Source organism: Prenolepis imparis, unplaced genomic scaffold (assembly GCF_030444845.1).
Source record: "Prenolepis imparis isolate NDT839.2.m4 unplaced genomic scaffold, iyPreImpa1.0 SCAF_4, whole genome shotgun sequence".
NCBI lineage: Eukaryota > Metazoa > Arthropoda > Insecta > Hymenoptera > Formicidae > Prenolepis > Prenolepis imparis.
Genome location: NW_028141162.1, coordinates 3,024,746 through 3,042,793, shown reverse-complemented (window position 1 = coordinate 3,042,793; position 18,048 = coordinate 3,024,746). Strand labels below are relative to the sequence as shown.

The 18,048-nt window shown below is 40.5% G+C and overlaps 2 protein-coding genes across 8 annotated transcripts in view; one reads left to right on the top strand and one right to left on the bottom strand.

The window, feature by feature from the left end:
• LOC145935100 (uncharacterized) overlaps window positions 1-18,044 on the top strand; it is a 129,504-nt gene extending 111,460 nt beyond the window's left edge. For all 6 annotated transcript variants that reach the window (XM_083036174.1, XM_083036175.1, XM_083036170.1 and 3 more), the window contains 7 exons: window positions 9,153-9,215; window positions 10,572-10,639; window positions 10,871-10,985; window positions 11,883-12,051; window positions 12,151-12,293; window positions 12,493-12,611; window positions 12,704-18,044. In XM_083036174.1, the coding sequence (XP_082892300.1) occupies window positions 9,153-9,215; window positions 10,572-10,639; window positions 10,871-10,985; window positions 11,883-12,051; window positions 12,151-12,293; window positions 12,493-12,611; window positions 12,704-13,055 (1,029 nt within the window). In that variant the 3' untranslated portion in view covers window positions 13,056-18,044. The remainder of the gene's footprint in view (window positions 1-9,152; window positions 9,216-10,571; window positions 10,640-10,870; window positions 10,986-11,882; window positions 12,052-12,150; window positions 12,294-12,492; window positions 12,612-12,703) is intronic.
• Window positions 865-9,123, bottom strand: LOC145934975 (pancreatic lipase-related protein 2-like). Of its 2 annotated transcripts, none has more exons than XM_083035925.1 (6): window positions 8,577-9,123; window positions 5,346-5,460; window positions 4,877-5,025; window positions 3,826-4,061; window positions 3,356-3,599; window positions 865-3,175 (listed from the first exon to the last, which is right to left on the bottom strand). In XM_083035925.1, exons 1-6 carry the CDS (start codon window positions 8,629-8,631, stop codon window positions 2,937-2,939), a joined length of 1,038 nt encoding a protein of 345 aa, XP_082892051.1. In that variant the 5' UTR covers window positions 8,632-9,123; the 3' UTR covers window positions 865-2,936. The 2 variants fall into 2 exon arrangements, with proteins under 2 accessions (XP_082892051.1, XP_082892052.1); XM_083035926.1 differs by having other exon boundaries at window positions 5,361-5,460.
• Window positions 18,045-18,048: the final 4 nt, after the last annotated feature.

Below are 18,048 nucleotides of genomic sequence, written 5' to 3'. Positions count from 1 at the left end.
AATAAGAGTTAGCGCGCTCTGGGACATCTCGTATATGACAAACTTTAACTCGAAAAGATGGATAGTTCGGGGAACGGAAAGAAAGTAGGAGTGCCAAAGTGTCAAAGTATATACAGGATATATGCACCCTCTTTGTACAAGTTTTTTTTTCTTTTCTGAGAAAGCCCACGTAAATGCACACGCTGTGAATGCACGTAACTGTCATGGGGGTGCAACACGCGAGTGGCCCTAGTCTAACATTTGTAACCTCCTCAACAACGAGAACAAAGAAGGATCGATATCCACGACGCCACGGGCTGACGACGGCGGCGATGACGGCGGCGGTACGTTTCGTGTTTCGTTTCTCATTTCCGCGGAGGACAATGCACCCCCGACGATGCAAGGATCAAATAGTCGATATCGTGGCAGCGATTTTAGCAGTGCGCGGAAACTGCCGACGTTAGTTCGTTTCATCGATTCGCGCGGCGATAAAGGCCGTAAAGACCGTAGTTTCACCCCAGATTTCATCTCTCGACGAAGAAAATTTCGCATAAATTTCGAAACTCACTACCGCGGCAATCTTGTGAAAGCTTACGTGATTCGCGAAAGCGTTCGACAAAAATTGAAATTCAAAATTTGTATTGTATAAAAAAAAGTATAAAAAATGTCGCAGCAAACGCGGCGCGGAATTTTTTTGCTGCGAAAAAATTGTCTTCGAAGGGGAGAGAATTTTTAATAATAATAGCGGATGAAAGAAAGTACTGTGGAAACCTCTGGGACGCGGTGTATATGTTATAACCACGCGAGAATATAGCCGGTAACGATACTCGGGGGAGTCTCTCCTCGAGGGAGAGAAAGAGTAAGAACCGACACCGAATACGGTAGAACGTGCTGAAGCGTAGAGGGCCACCTTAGGCCTTTCGCGTAACGTGGTCTTTCAAGACTAGGGTCATCTATAACCCTGGCCATTGGATTCTTATCGACCCGCCCGTTATACTGAATTTTTCAGTGTACATGCCGAGTTGATTGACCGTCGGCCAGATATCCTACGGAGGCTCAATATATGTCTCGTTCATGATTCCGAGATGTACCGTGAATTTCGAGTCTGTCGATTCTCCTCGACGCGCCTCTCTCTCTTAAGAGAGGATTGTCTAGTCCGTTTAAGGGAGAATTCGCGACGTTTCTTCGCTTTACACGCGTCTGATTTTATTTTCGCATATTGCCTTGTCCTACGCGAAATGTATTCCGAAATCGAACAGTGCTTAACATGATCGTGAAAGGTCACGGTGCTATCTTCAAGATGAGTCAGAGAATGTTTCTGCTGTACATAAATCATTCTATCGATCCTGAAATTGCATTCCGACCGCTAAATATGTTATATTGTTCTGTCTACAGTTCTTTTTTTTACTGCTGTTGTTGTTTCTTCGCAAATATCTTGGCATTCTACTTTCCGCTTTACATAGTGAGCTTTTGTAAAATCGCTATCGCGCTCTACTTTTTTAAAGGGGAGAATAAACTCACAACTTTCGAATTTAATAACGCGTGATTATCAAAAGGACCATTTTTGTTCGCATTCGTTGATTCGTTCGAAAAGTCTTCTTGCGAGATATTCGAGAACGTGCGAAAGTTATTCTGGGAAAAAAAAAGAGCGGGAAAAATTGTTTTAGTTTAACGAGCATTGAAAACGGCGAACGAAATTTCTTCGACTCACTCAAGTTCGGTCGACAAGTTTCGTCGTTAAGAGATGTAAGGAATTCCTGACTCCCTAAGATAGACTATTTAGTCATAAGCGATATTTGACAAGGAGAAGACCACCTCGTTTCGCGACCTCGTACTTTGTGAAATAGCGCAGAATAAGAGCAGCAGATGGAGGTAGATCTGGCTTTCTTAAATATTTCCAATTTCCAACACGCGTTCTATAGAGATATTTTTAATATGAATACGTGATTTCAGAGAGTTTGATCTATCGATTCTCCAAAAATGGAAAATAATAAAGTACCTCGGCCTTGAAATTTACATACCACGAAGGCGGGGTGCATCGGATATAGCACGAAACTTGCGGGTTCCCCGATCATTAGCATTCTTACTCTGACATTCTATTTTATGTTTGTTAAATTTCTTTTCTTTATCATAGAAAACTCACGTCGTTTTTTAAAAATACGAAGGAACATCAAATATTATTAGGTCAATTGACAAATCTATTTAATCGATTGGCACTATGCACTAGAGTTTGCATATAACGCGTATAAATCTTCTTTTAAAAAAAGTGTAAAAAAGAGACACAAGATTAATGGTACCAGTTAAATTCTGCATGTTTTTATAATCTGGGCTTGTTATCAATATACCATTTTTCATACAAAAGTATTCTCAAACTCATGCAAAGTCACATTATTATTACAGAATTTTAGTCACGTATTTTTCCTATTACATGTTATGTAATTCTATAGTCGTGTCGTACAACTATTATTCGTATATCGTTGACAATTAAGGGGTTAGAGTTAGCGACGGTAAACAATGTGCTTCTATATCTGGCATGAGATCGTAGTATGGTTGACATTAAAAGAGTCCGGCACGAGTTGTTTCCTCTTCGACTTGTCGCAATTCGATTCGAGCTTTTCGCTATCGGTTACTATCGTCGCGTTTCATCACTTTGTTTATTTTCTAGGGGGAGGTAAGAGAAACTTTCATCGTCATTTTAGCGATTTCTCGAAGGAGGCGGCAAAATTAATTGTGCCGTGAATTCATTATTTACAATGTGATAACGGTAAAAATACAAACGTTTTTACCGCAAAACACGTAATTCGTAAATACGCTGTCGCAAGAGAAGATCTTTTTTTTAAATATTCTCCTTCTGTCAACTTTTGTCCAAGACAATTATCTTGGCGGAAGCGGTACGGAGTATCCTTTTTGCTCCCTAATTTGGTTCATCCAAATCCAGGATTATCTCACGTCGATCGTCACTTGCCAAATCTATGGCGCGTCGAATTTCTGGCGAACGGTGCTTGCGCGTTCGTTCTCAAATAAAACTTTCCCCGACATTCGGGATCGACCGCGAAGCCCATGTAAACCTCGGGTTTCCACACGCAGTTTGCCCGAATCCCGGGTCGCCACCTTGAGCATCGACTCGCGGGAAATCCGTAGGGGTTGTTTACCGATTCCGCGTAGTAACGCCAGGCTCGATTGTGTCCGCAGGCAACTGTCAAAAAAAGTGTAGGCGGAAAGTGTCAAAATACTCAGCGAGTTGGACAGAGATGCAGATTTTATTTTGTAAAAAAAATGGGAAAATAAAGTAAAAGGAAAAACGAATGTAAAAATAAAACTAATGAAAATAAAGGAGAGGAACGGAGAGAGAAAGCATGTTGACGTCGAAACTCACTGTATTGATTTATGATTCTCCGAAAGCTCATGCGGAGGATGCTCCTTAAATCGCAACCGGGTTGTCGTCTACTCCCGCCGTTGGGGTAAAAGTCAACGTGGCCGAGGGGTTGAGGGAATCCGAAATTGCCACCGTCCGTATGAATGACGTCGACGAATGCAGCGTCAGCCCCCGTCAAGTGACCCTCCTCTCCGGTGTCCATGTACAACGGATAGGCCGGATCCAATCCGGTGATTCTGCCTATCTAAAAGCGCGTTTCTCTCAACGTATGTATATACAAGCTCGGTTTCCACCTGAATATATACATATGTACAGTCTATCGGTCGCGTCGATATCGCGTCTCTCCCGACGCGAGACTCCCAGCACTAATGCGGTTCCGATAATGCGGCCTTCGATTAGCCGAGGGAATGTGCAATGCGCCGTGACTGACGATCGTTATTAGCAAGATCATCTTACAATGTACACCTTACCTTCCGTGGAGCGAGAGCTTTCCCCATGAAACCGGCAGCCTCCGCGCCCAAACTGAAACCGATTATATGAATCTTGGATAAGGGAACGGCTTTCTGCGCTTCGAGCCACCTCATCACGTGAGCCAAGTAACGGCCGATGATTCTGGAATTTTTCACTGCACTTATGTACCACGGTAACACCGCCAATTTCGCCCAGTTCATCAATATCACGTTATAATGCCCGCGACGAAGGTACGCTGAAAAACAAAGACGATGGATAAAAAAATTGTAAATAAATTATTTAATTTTTAAAAATGTAGGGAATATTCTAAAATCTTTGCATACGAATGACGTAAACGAAAACAACGTTTAACCGCGAATTGTTTGTTCGACTTGACAATAATGTCAGAATCGCGTGAGTGGGGAATTTGAAAGAAAAATCGAGCAGAGAGCGCGGTTTTTCTTTTAGAACGAACGAGTAAACAAAGGCGCCTCCTTCGGAGTCGCGGAAAATTGGATTGAATCAACTCGTGAGTTGGAGAGCGAAAAAATTCGCAATTTATCGTCTGCGAGTTACGGTAGCGCCCACACTTCCGTCAGCCTGATAGAATTTCTTGAGGTTTTTGGCAGGGTATATCCATAGATCATACAGTTTCTAATGGATCCAGCCTACTTGCTCACCGAAATCTACGAGCGGAAAGATGTACGCGAGGCATCGCGGTAACTTTTAACCAGCTATTTTGATATTTAGAGCGGATATATACTGTGCAATATCACGCACACTAGAAACGTTACAGAAATATTTGCAGCATATTTATTATCGTCTCCAAGTTGAGCAAAGATAAAATGCGTTTTGATAGAAAAACACTTGCCGAAGACCGTTGAACTTTCGTCTCATACTGACAAGAAGAATACATCAAACTTTTTCTATGCATCTCAAAGTTGACGAGCATTCTTGACAGAATGCTTTCCTCTTTATGCATTTATGTGGACGCCTTTCTTGCAATCGATCGCACTGCAGCTCGAGCAAGGTATGCTTGTCGATTTTAACTGGTTATTTATAAAGACATACCATTTCGTACAGTGGTGGGCCCCTTCCCTGAACTGCTGTCACTGTATCCGTGAAGGTAAACGATAGTCGGATGTTTAACGTTGAAGTTACTCCTCCACAATGTCGCGACATCGTTGGGATCCAGTATGGATGGATACGTCGGATTTCGCCTGCCGTTAATGCGAAACGCAAGAAAAATGTTCGCTATGAGCAAAATTTGTGAAATTTAATACAGTCGCGATGGTGGATTCCATTGACTTATGGGACAGAAAGCCTGAGAGATTAATTTTCAGACTCCCATCAATCAAAGAAATTCCAATTAATTAGAACTTTAACTAATTAATTAGTTACGCGAACAGCTTTGACGAACTATTGAATTAAGGAAAGGTTTGATTAATTAAATACTTTAATTTCGAGAATATTAAATCAAGAGAATTAATTTATACGAAAAATGATTCAAGTACGGCGTGCGATGATGATTTCTACTCACGAACAATCTGTGTACCTGGTAAACAGTTGAAATTGGACGTCCCGATTTAAATCGATGGGGCAGCAGTAGAAACACGTGCCGGTGGGAAGTAAAGTCAGATGCAGCAGAAAGTCCCCTGATAACGAAAGAAAATAAAATGATAAAAATTTTATCAAGAACAAAATTGATCAATTTTAATCTCTCGCGTTTGTATACGACATAATATACAAAAGTTTATAATCGAAGAATTGCGAATATATTAATAAAATTAATTTTTTTTTCCCTTTGAACCGGCAGAATGGAGAATCCATTTCAAAGACACCAGGATTAGCGCGTAACGTAGAATATATTTCAAACAGTTAAAGTGAAGGGATTAAGGGGAGGAAGAGGGTTCGCTCTTTGCATTCCCTCTACTGTATTAAGCCCGGTGCATAATACCGACGACGATGACGGCCAGCCTCGACCAATCGCCGCGGTCGTCGTCATTGAACCTGACGATGGTCACGTCATGTCGCGTGTTGTACCGCCGACGGAGATTGACGGTGCACGATACTCTACCGAAGCTGAAGAATCCCCCTTTACTTGCCTTCGTCGCGCGGAATTTTTCGAAGCGTCAGCAGCGCGGAAACGCTATACTTATACTCGATTCTTTCGCAAACACGCGAGCGCTTTTATAAAGAATTATTTTTCAACAAATTATGTTAATTTCCGGTTCCATTGTACGAGCCATTATTTAAGCTATATTTTTTCTTTACAACGGTCTCATTGGAAAAAAAGATGATTAGCGTTTTCGACGGCTTGGAACGTTGATTCTAACAAATCAGTAGATGGCCCTCGATAATTTCCAGAACGAACGTAACGGACATTCTTTATACAGCGCGCTTATCCGCGATCGAGGAAAATATCTGCAGAAATAATCCGTCGTTTCATTTACTTCGACAACGCGCGCGATGCCGTGCCCGGTCGCAATTAAGCTTCGCGAGAGGAAAACGTACATATACATACATACGTGGTTAAGTGGCTGTCGAGCTCGTTCGCGCACCCCTTAAACCTTAGATATGTATTCGGCGATGTACAACAAAACACGTCGATGATGAGCGGCTTTTGTGCAGAGACAAATATATCGTGCGCGAGTTTTCATTATATTTTGCCCGTCGAAAAGGTTTCCGAGTTATTCGCGTCATCTCGAAAATACGAAGCGTTTGAGAGAAGCTTCAAACGATGTCGAGCAAAACGTCGAGCGTTAGAGCGGAAAATTGCGACAGCGCGCAGAAGAGAACTGTGCTCGAATTTGCAGGCATACTCGAATTAATGATAAAATAAATTTTTACGATTGTTCGCGCGAATGATGGCCAAATAATCGAGCTTACGACTCCGGGATTCTTACCTCACGATTGCGCAATAGGATAATTATACGCTTTGTCAAGTAGCATCTGGTAAAAAATGGGTCGCGGTTTATTGTACTTTCACCTCGCGATAATCGCGAGGCTTTTTTTCGCTCAAAGCATCTCATCGCGTAAACAATAATTACGCGATCTGGCGATTATGTGCGAGCTCGGATTAACGATATCAAATCTGCATATTCGCGCGATCTAAAAAAAATGTTATCTCTTCTAATGAACCGTTAGGTAAGAGGGATCAAACCAAACCAACAGGATGTAAAGAAGAAGAGATTATACTTTCGCAATGTCGGTCAATGCGAGTGCGTTGTGCACAACCGTTATAGCAGAGTATTCGTTTCTTTTTTCATTAGCGTAATCGACATTACTAAGCAGCAATGCATTCCGTGCCATGATTTGTCCGATGACATTGCATTGAGCGTGGAATATTTTTGCGAGCGAAGGCGCGGCTCTCTTTGCGAAAATAAATATACGGCTATCTCTTACAACGTGACGATCTCTGGAGAGAAAGGAGCGGAAGAGATCGCTTATTACAATTATAATTCGTTCCGCTTTTGAGGTTCGATAAATTTGAAACTTTTTCACGACGAGTCAAGTTTCGCCGATGCTGCGCTGGATTGCTATCAGGTTTATTCAATCTGGGTTGCCTGCTGCTTCTTGGCGGGTTTAGTTTTAAGGTGAAAGCGACGTAACAGTCCCTCATTCCTGTACTGGTTACACCGGATGGATGAGCAATCGTGTTATGTGAAAAGGGCCCGCACTTGAACTAACATAAGCCGTAGAAGGCTCGCCAAGAAATCATGCAGCATAACGTCGCCATATTAGGAATCCACGTACCATATAACTGCGTGAATTCGCGTTCTTCGCGCAGGATGCGTTATGCGTTATGCGTTCTAATTACCTCATTTTGTACATATAGATACATATACACACCACCGGAGAAAAATTTATATACATATGTACATATATATATCGATAGATGGCAAGTAGAAACGATTTATGTTCTCGAATGAAAAACTACATCAATAAAGGCGATAGAGAAATAACCGGATTCCGGTAGCAATTAACGATAATAAAAATGACTCGTTAAACAAGAAAGGATTTACAATTTAAATGACGCAAATTTACATTCTAGCTGATGTGACATGGTGTGCGTTAGAATGAGTTAGAACAAAGTTCTAAGAAGAGAGTTTAACACAGTCTATTATTCACTTCCGAAATTAATCATCGCGAAAACAAAGTGTTCTCGTTAAGCTTTGCGTAAAAGCACCTTTGCACATTCGTAGTTTCTTGTTTAACGAATCATTCATCACACACAGTCCCGCTCTCTGACTGCCACCAGTTATTTTCTCAACAATCTTATTTAATCGTTGACATCGTGAATCACGGCCGACTTACATGACGCCGTCTGACTGTTAGCGAAACGGTATTACACTTAACACGATCACGTGCACTAGACTTCATCGAGATTTCGCGCGAGTGACTGCGTGATCTAGTTTTGGTCCGTTGGCGATTAACAGTTTCTCCGTGAAGTTAAAATAGGATATAAAAGAACACCGATATAAAAAATAAATAAATCACTAATATTTTCTTCTAGAATTAGTCCTATACATTATCGATAATTATGTACACGCGTATAGAACTGGATATTAACAATTATGTACACGCGGATCTATTAAAGCCACAGTGGATCGTTAATTATCGCGCACACATATCGAATCGACGCGACGTATCGATACCGCACGTTTCGCGCTTTACGAGCCACTTTGCGAAAACGACTTTGCCACTCGCGGTAATTAGAATGGATTTATACGAGCGATTGTGCACTGTGTTGATTTCGCGCGCAATTTACCTCTTCGGAAAATATACAAATTACAGAGAAAAGGCACGAAGAAGGACGGGACCATTGTCGAGGGCCCGAAAGGTCTCTCTCTCCTGTACTCTGGTCGGAGTCCCTCACGTCGTATCGTCTTACGCAGAATTCGAGAGGAAACTGGCGGGAAACGACGCCAGCTGATCGTTTTGTAGAGCTCGCATACCTACTCTCGCATCATCTCGCGCGCGAGCATAACGCGGGCGTCACGATCTACTTTTCACCCTTTTTCTTGTTGTAATACCGACTTGGACGATACAGCAGAATCACGCCAAGCAAGAATGGATACAATGCCAAATTATTTTAATCGCGTCGCTTCCGCAGTTTGTGGAACCACTTCACACATCGTTGAATGTAGAACACGAGAGGACGTAATATTTTTATTTTTTATTTTTTTAAGTTACTAAAAACTATATTCTTTTCGTGGCAAGTGATCTCTCATCGAGTCTATCCTAATAACTCTGTTTCGTTAGAAAGAAATTAAACTTGATATGTAATATGTAATCCATACAATAAATACACTTGATAAAAGAGCCTTTGATTTTCTGTTTGCAGGACAAGCTGCTGACGAAATTGGAGGAAAATGAGCCAGAGCTGGCATCTTCACAGGAAGATGAGGTAAGAATTGAAAGTGACAGCAAAAACGTGACGTTTTCTTTAGAACGACGTTGACAAATGTAAATTGACCAATCGATCAAATGATGAAATAAAATTGAGCACAATTTTTTTCCGATGATTACTCAAGATAGTCGCGGATCTAATCGCCAAAAGAAATTAACTATTTCCACTATCGTTCCATACGGTTGCTACTCCTTTGTTAGAGTCCTACTCTTTCTTAAGACTCTCTAAAGTTGACTTTAATTGTTTAATAATTATGATATTTGAGACTAGCAATTATAGGGATAATTTTGTCGACAAGCAAGCTTGATTACAATAATTATTTTAAATATAGAAGGAAAAAGAAAATTGGACAAAATAAGTTTAAAAAAACAAACTTCTCTGCTGATTACGTCAAATTACGAGCAGGAGAATCTCCGCTCTTACGCAAACACAAAACAGAGAATTAATCAATAAAAGAGGCTTAATGGAAATTACCTTTAATGAAATAATAGCGTATGTATTAGCTTAAACTGCGTGCACTAATTTGATTCTATTCATTGAAACCCTCGTAACTATTTTCTTGGAACATGCCATATAAGTAGTCAATATAAAAAATATACAACGTTAAAAATAAATAATGTGCACTTTTTCATTTCTAACATTTCTCTCTCAAATTATCAAAAATCCAAATACATATCTTATTATCTTAGCCTTAACGTCTCAGCGCGAAAACGTAATACGTAAACTCCATATTAGAGATGCCGCGTATCTTTTCGCTTCGTTGCGCAGCATCAGATTGAAACGAGTAAAGCTGCACGATAAAGAAAACAGAGACGATAATAGAGCGCCTGTATCGCGCAAAATATGACCGGCCGATTGGAAGAGTCGCAATTTCCGAACGAATTGGCCGCCCAATCGGTCGCAAAAGTCGATTAATGGCAACAACGACAAAGTGGCGGTCGCAACCCTTCGACTCCTGACGTGTTCGCCCACCCTCCCCGGACTCGAGCTATTAATATTTCGATTAAAGTGACGTCTAATGACGTTACGTCGATTACGGCAGCCAATATCGCAGCCGTCCTGATCGCTAAACGATCCGTTGTATCCTGGGATTTAATAACGTTACACGTGCAAGCGCATAAGAACTATGCAAAATAAATCAAGAAATCGTGTTTCGCGGTGAGCGACGAATAAAAGCGGTTTCTCGCGCAATTTCTCTTTTTTCTATTTCCTGTCCATTTTTTATTCTTTCTTCTTCCAGTCGGTATAACCAAGTATTTTATGCGGTTATCAATCAAACCGTCTATAAATCTAGTTCATAACATTCTTGCATATCTGACGAATGTATGTCGTTATTTTTCCCTTCTTTTTCAGTGCGTTATATGCGTGAACGCGAGAGCGACGATGCAAACTGCACCGTGTGGACATCGAGTGGTGTGCAGGTGAGCGAAAAAGCTTACAGTTTTTCGTGGCCTCTCTATTCTGTACCTGCGTTCCTTTCTTTTCTTCCTGCTCGACTTACGTCGAGAACTTGGCGGTTAATTATTTTTCATGGTCACGTTGCAGCGAGATACTTAAAAAGAAGCTGCTTTTTTTTAAGACTTATTTTCAATTACGCCTTTCTCTTTCTCTTGGCGTTCTCGTTTCACGTTAATTTTGCATTCCGTCTGCAGACGCTGCTTCGTCAAGACGATACAAATGGCGGTGTCTCAGAGGCTCCTGCCGCTGAGATGCGTTATATGCAGAGCGAAGATTCTTCGGCTGAAGCAGACTCTCATTCCGCGTGACGTAAGTGAAGATTGCGCGTTTGATCTTAAATTCAACATCCTTTTCTCGCTTTCGAACATGTCGATTATACTCTTTCATACTCGTTTAATATTTTCCGCTCGTTTTAGAAAGCTTCCTGCGCTAAATTCGTGTTCCCTTTTACATCCACTGTGTTTCGTACAAACGCGTCGATAAATTTCACTGTTCGCTGACGTGATCGCGACGAAATTGCTGCTAATTGGAGCGGATTCTCAAAGCCGACGGTGCCTTTACAGCCAATTCGGTTACCGTGTAACGCGACGTACCCTATGATATTTAAAGACCATCTTTGTCGAAATTGAAATTCTTTAAAATATTTTTCCTTTACACTCGTGACGCGTCCAAACGTTGCGGAATTAATTACGATCAAAGTATAGAATTAAATATTTTTGCCGACTATACACGGAGAGAATTTTCTCTTAGAATTTACCCTGAAAATCATGGTAATCGTCGGACAATATGGTACGGAAAGTATTTTATGAGAATTTCTCTGATTAATATTTATCACAATAAAATATATAAAATAGGTTTGATTAATTTTACTAAACTGCATGGTAAAATTTCTCAAACATGTTTTATATTAACGTGTAGATATTATGTTTATTGTGATAAATATTAATCAGAGAAATTCTCATAAAATTCTTTCCACGATATTGTCCCATGATTACCATGAATTTCAGGGTAAATTCTAAGAGAAAATTCTCTCTGTGTACTTGTCAAATATAAAAATAAATTTTTTACATTTATATTTAACCAGTTCTTTATTTTTTGACGCAATAATCGCGATTTCACATGCTAATCATCGTAATCGCTGCAGATACATTTCGCTCGGAGAAACGTGAATCGATTATCCATTGTGAGATTTGTTTTGGCTTATAGTATTCGATGTCGGGTAAATCCTGGGTACTGCCTCAAAGCGCATCAGAGTACAACATGGGCACAGGTGTATCTGCCGGTGTATCCGGTCCCGGTGGCAGATGGGGAACCGGAAGCGTACCAGCCTCTGCCTCTTTATACTCGATGGCGAGTGGTTCGTCCTCCATTTCTGGTTGGTAGTTCGAGGCTAAGGAAAATTGTCTACATTGTCGTTAAGGTTTTTTATTGCGAAAATAAATATTTGACTCTCTGAATTCTCTCACTCGCGTAGGAGTGTCTTCCGTCTCTTCGGCAACTTCCTCGTCCGCGCATAGCACCGGAAGTTCCGTTCTCGGCAAACCTACGAGGGTACGGCAACCTACAGGCGCCACTCTCAGACGTTGCCAGACGCAATCGATGAAAATGCGAATTCAGGTTAGCAGTGTGTCGATGTAATATTCGATGTAAAGCACATTTTGCATATCGTCGCTTTGGATAGGATATAGTCGCCTAGATTAACGTTATATAAGTAAATACAGTTTGAGAGAATGACGCACTCTCTTTTCAATGGTTCCTCTAAGTGTCGAAGAAGAATATTTCCAATACACGCACGATTATCTGTCGAAATGAATAGGAGTACCAGGATCCGGTTAACCAGATCAGCGAGGAGGAGGAGATCCGGGAGCGCCGATTGCCGCCGATCAAAGAGTTCCAGAGGGACTATCGCGCTGGCAAGGCCTCCACTAGAATCAGGTAATTTCGCGACCCTCGATTCGAAGCGCACAATCGATCGAGAGACTCGTCGGAAAGGACGTGCTTGCAATACGCTTGATCTGCGTTCGCAGATGTGCTCAAAAGATCGTGACGCAGCTGGAAACGTCACCGAGTCCGAGGGGAACGTCCGGCACAACGTCGACGTCATCGGCGTCATCGTGCGGCCGCGCTGCATCGAAGCGACCGGCGTCGACGCCGAAGATGTCGGTGGTCCAGGAGGTGCAGAAGTCGAAGAAGGAGAAGGAACGGGAGAAGGAGCGGGAGAAGGCGGAGAAGGCACGGCAAAAGGAGGAAGAGAAGGCGGAAAAGACGAGGCAGAAGGAGGCGAAGAAGCTGGCGAAGGAAGAGAAGAAGAGGGCGAAGAAGGAAGCGAAGGCACGGCGAAAGGAAGCTGAAGAGGCCCTCCTGAGGGACGAAAAGTAGAGTTCCAATTAATCGCAAGCAGAAAAATCTCGAGACGAGTATCGTGAGATCGATCGTTGCGGCGTACGGGCGTACCTGAAGAGTCCTCGACGAATAGCGATTTCCGGTATATCCTGTAGCCGCGAAGGATCGATAGCGATGTACGGGATGGGTCACGGATGTTCGCGATGTAATTGCAAATGTTAAGCGGCGCTCTTTCCAAAGGATGTCGTCTCTTGAAAATTCCAGCAGCCAGCTATCAACTAATGAATATGGCCTAGCATGAAAGCGGTTCTTCCGAGAAACGAGCACTCGGCACGATTACAGAGATTGTGTCGGTGTGTTAATAAATCCGAGAGATAGGTCATTCGGTATATTCATTCGGCTTGTTCGTTGCTTGAATAGGAATCTCGATAACTGCCGGCGAAGAATTGTCTCAAATAATCCGTAACTCGTCCCGAAATACTCGTTATCTCGCAGGTTCGCGAAAAGACGTTGAGAAGAAGTATACCTAAAAAAAATTCTAGAAGCGGCCAAACTTAGTAACCTGTCATATCGAGTTATCGCGGACTAATACTATTATCGATAGGAAAACTCGAGCATAGCGCTACAATTTAGAATTATTTTCAATCTTATATTACTCTGTCGATTTTTTCGAATTATTCCGAAATCGTATCTCATTCTTCTGAAACTTACTCGAATCGCATTCTGCCAAAATCTGCCATGAGATTTTTATTCAGTTCTCAACCAGTTGACAAAACCTTAGAGTTAATAAAGACGTCGCACTGACGTCATCTCTGACCGATTATACAAATCATCGTATAAAGTATGTACATTCAATTCACAGTTAATTCGCTTGCACGACGAACATCTTCGTCGCGACGTTTAATCGCCTACCGCCAATTCGAGATAATCGATAATCCCGTTCCTCCAGTCAATTTAGATCAGTCGTCGCGTCCTCGACTACGAAATTAGAAAAAAAAAAAAAAATAATCTCGACTTTTTTTTTATTTGCACCATGCTCCAACATCTTATTCTTAACAGTCTAGAGAATCGCGCGAAGGGCAAAGAGTGTTTGCAAAATATAAATCAAATTTTTGTCTATTTTAATAGTGTCTCAATAAAAAAAATATTTATACGTATGAACTGATATACTTTTAAAATAATACTCCAATACGTAGAAAACGCAATAATCTTGATTTTGGAGTTTTCAAAGAAGGTGCAACGTGAAAATTTATTTGTAGCCTTCTTTTCTCAGAAATTTGTTGTCACTGGATCGAGAAAGAAAGGAACCGCAAGCATTTTTCTTCGCTTTTCACTTCGCACTCCACAAATACTTTTCCCCATCATCGTATATTGTAAATACACCTGCTGAATTTCACAAGCAGAGAGACGTAAAGAACTTTCGTGCCGCGAGCAAAGTCGTACAAGTCGCGTACGAGAGAGTAGCCTAATAAGATCGATTTATTAAAATGTACGAGAGGGTATATACCTAATAACGAGATAGTCTTATATAGTACAATATACACACATTTATAAATATATATAAAAAAAAAAAAATATATATATATATATATATATAATTATATATAAAAATAGACAGAGCAGAAAAATTTTTGAAACGCAGCGCGTGTCTCGTTACTGTTCGTGAATTCGTAGACTCATAGGAATTCTTGTTATCGATTACCCTCGGTTCGATCCTTTTTCCTCGCTCGACAATTCACGAGCAATTATTATCTAAACGAATTAAGCAATTAATTATGAAATTGCTATGCTCTACGACGTTCAATAGATTCCTCGTACAAAATTTTAAGAAGGCAAGTTACATGACAGTTACGCGCTGATAGCTTTAACGACGAAAACCCCTGTGTGTCAACGACACATATACAGATAAATACACACATGCACACACACATAAACACACATACACACATACGCAAAAGTTTTCGACCTTAAATTTCGCCCCTAATCTTGATTATCTATTGCCTCGCGAGTCTCCCGTAAGCAGCCAAAAATCAAAAGCAATTTTTTTACAAAGTCTACATGTCAAGATTTACCTTGCAAGTCTCGATATCAAAAAGATCCGTGAATAGGAAAGTATTTTGAAAATCTACCAACTAGATGGGCGACAATTTCGCCGACAGGCAATTCAATGTTATTTTCAGCGATGCATTTAATAGCGCGATGACGGTTTGATAATAATGACAATACTTCTTTTGTAACCGAAAGAAAGCACAAGCGGGCGTGAAATTTTTCGGCAGCCACAAACTGTTACGAGCTCACGTTATGATAGCGGGACGATTGAGAAAGTCTCAAATGTCATTTCTTGTTTTTTTGTTCATTCGCTCTGTGGGATCGAGCTCGATGCATAGTTTTAATAGGTGAATGAAAGAGAATCAAATATTGGACGGTGTTTTAAGAAGCTACGATACAAAAATAGAATCTCGTAGAAATCGCGAGCCATACTTCTACAAATTTCAGTTCCTAAAATTGTGATATTAAGTGTAAACAAAATTAAAATTATGTAACAGTGCAGAGCAAAGTAACGTTTATTTTAGAACTCTTCCTATAATCTTTTGTCTTTTATCTACAAGATAAAATTATAAGTATCCAATTCTTAGAGATTCATATGTATGGTTCGACGATTTAGAAATCAAGTAGAGCCATTGAAAGTAGGAATCAACGTTGCCGAGATAAAAAAAAATGAATGCGGAAGCATACGAAAAGAATTGGACTCCATGTGTATACTAAACACATATCAGTAGTAATTAATGAATTTTAATTGGCGTTCTCGTTTGAACCTCATTGTTCCGTTCTAAGATGACCCAATTTCTGACTCTCTACTCTACAGTGAGTACCGGAATAATAAAATGATAAAACGATACAATCACGAGCGACAATGAGGTTAATTCGACAATGCTGCTAATTAGCGTGTAATATTAACCGTCAATTATTATATCCGTTGCATCGATCTCAACTGTGACGAGCCTGACACGTATTCAATAATCAAAAAAAGCACATGATTGATGTAGATCCTCGATTGATTTATAAGTTTGAAGGCACACATGAAAGAAGATATATTTGAAGATAAAAAATATTGTAAAAAGGATGGTGTCTAAATAAATTTGATTTAAAATCTCAAAATTGTGGACAAATTTTTGGAGATTTGAAGCATAAAAATAGAAAGATTTGTAGAAATCGAGGATCGCCATTATCATATTGAGCATTTAGGATCTAGGAAATTTTTCTTGCAGACTCAAATATATATATATACACACGAGTGCGAGACTTTCTCGAATCCCAATGAAAACGCGAGGAGCGCGAAGCGCAATTAATGCGCGTCTTAAGCGAGCGAGACGAAAAAGCGCGAGGCCATCCTCTGCCATCAGTCAAGTCAATTTTATCGAGCACATCGTGCATACGACGTTAAGCTCGCGATACTGGCGATGATGACCTTCGTGGCGATTAAATCGATTTGATTTCTCAAAGTCACACGCCAACGAGAAATGCCTACGTCCGCGACGAGATCGAATCCGGTCAAAAGCGCGAGGGTTTCGTCGAACGGACCTCGCGAATCTCTTCGACTTACATGATTTGTCCTTGCAACCGATCTTCAACTATCATAATTGAATCTGGAAATTGTAACTATCGTGTGAGAGAGACTAACTTAATTTGCAAAAATAAATGACGTAATGATTAAAAGCAATGCCAAGTATTTCTTCATTTGTTTAGGAAAAAATAATTGTGTGAAATAGAAACAAGAATTAAAATTAAAATTAAATTAAATTGAATTGAATACTTCAGCTGATAGCGATGAGACGCATTTTTAATCTGATATCGTGATTTTTCACGATAGTTAAAGTTAAGGATCTCATTACGATAGTTGAGGATTAACAATGGAGAGGGAAAAAAATAAAATGCGAGGCAGAGAGGATAGCGTAATCGTTGGCAATAATATTCGAGTTAAAGAGAGGACAAGAGTATGCGGAACAAAGAGGGACAATCGCGTCTCGTCTGTGCGATAATACGAAACGCGTATATCACGATTAGACGTAACGAGAATGACTTTATCGTACTTTATTATATAAGGCAGAATTTGTAGACAAGTTTATATTAGGCCGATATATCGACACGGCGATCCCTTATCCTGCACAAAGGATGAAAGACTCAATTGTCGCGTTCGAGTTTTTAGCGCAATGCTCGCGTAACGACTTGGAATGAAAATCCCGCGCATTTCTATCTTTTACAGAAAAATATCGAGGACTTTTATGTTAGCCGGAGGAAGACTGTAGATGAAGCTAAATGTGTTGCCTTCTGTTTATAAAGGCTATATAGCTGTGTACAGTTTCATTTCTCTTCCTAAATCTCTTCGCAATTTTTCTTTTTCTCGAAATCACGAAACCAAGACGTCGTACGATTTGAGAGACTGTCACGAGCAAAATCAAGGAGCAGTAGTAGTTGTATAAAATCAAAATTGTCCATCGGCCAAATCCGTGCCGGATTGGATGCAGAAGTAACGTAGAGATAAATTTATGGCAATCTGACGCTCCTCGGTTGCTCGGTTGACATTCCACAAGCGCGTCGAAATGCGCGAAAAACTGATACTAATAATATTAGTAACGGAATGTTTATATATTGTAGCGGATATAAGCGCTAACAGCTAATGGACGAGTAGCGTTTTCGGTTCATCTACTGCGAGCTTCTTAGAAATTTTCAGAGGACGACGTGTCCTCTTTCCTCTTCTCGAGTGTATACAATATATCTTCGACTGCATCTCGGATCTCATCGACTCGCGCTTGATAAATAAGACGAGAGATATTTAAAAAAAGGCTTGAGCGGTTGATTTTATCGAGTCTATTTTTAGTAGTTTTGTTCAAAGACTAAACAGACAAAGGGAAAAAAACGAAACTTATAAGAGATTATATTACGCGATATGTTGCGATCTGTAAGAAGAAGATAATAGATATAAACAAGAAATCAAATAAAACGTTACGATCAATGTTAGCTGAATTAG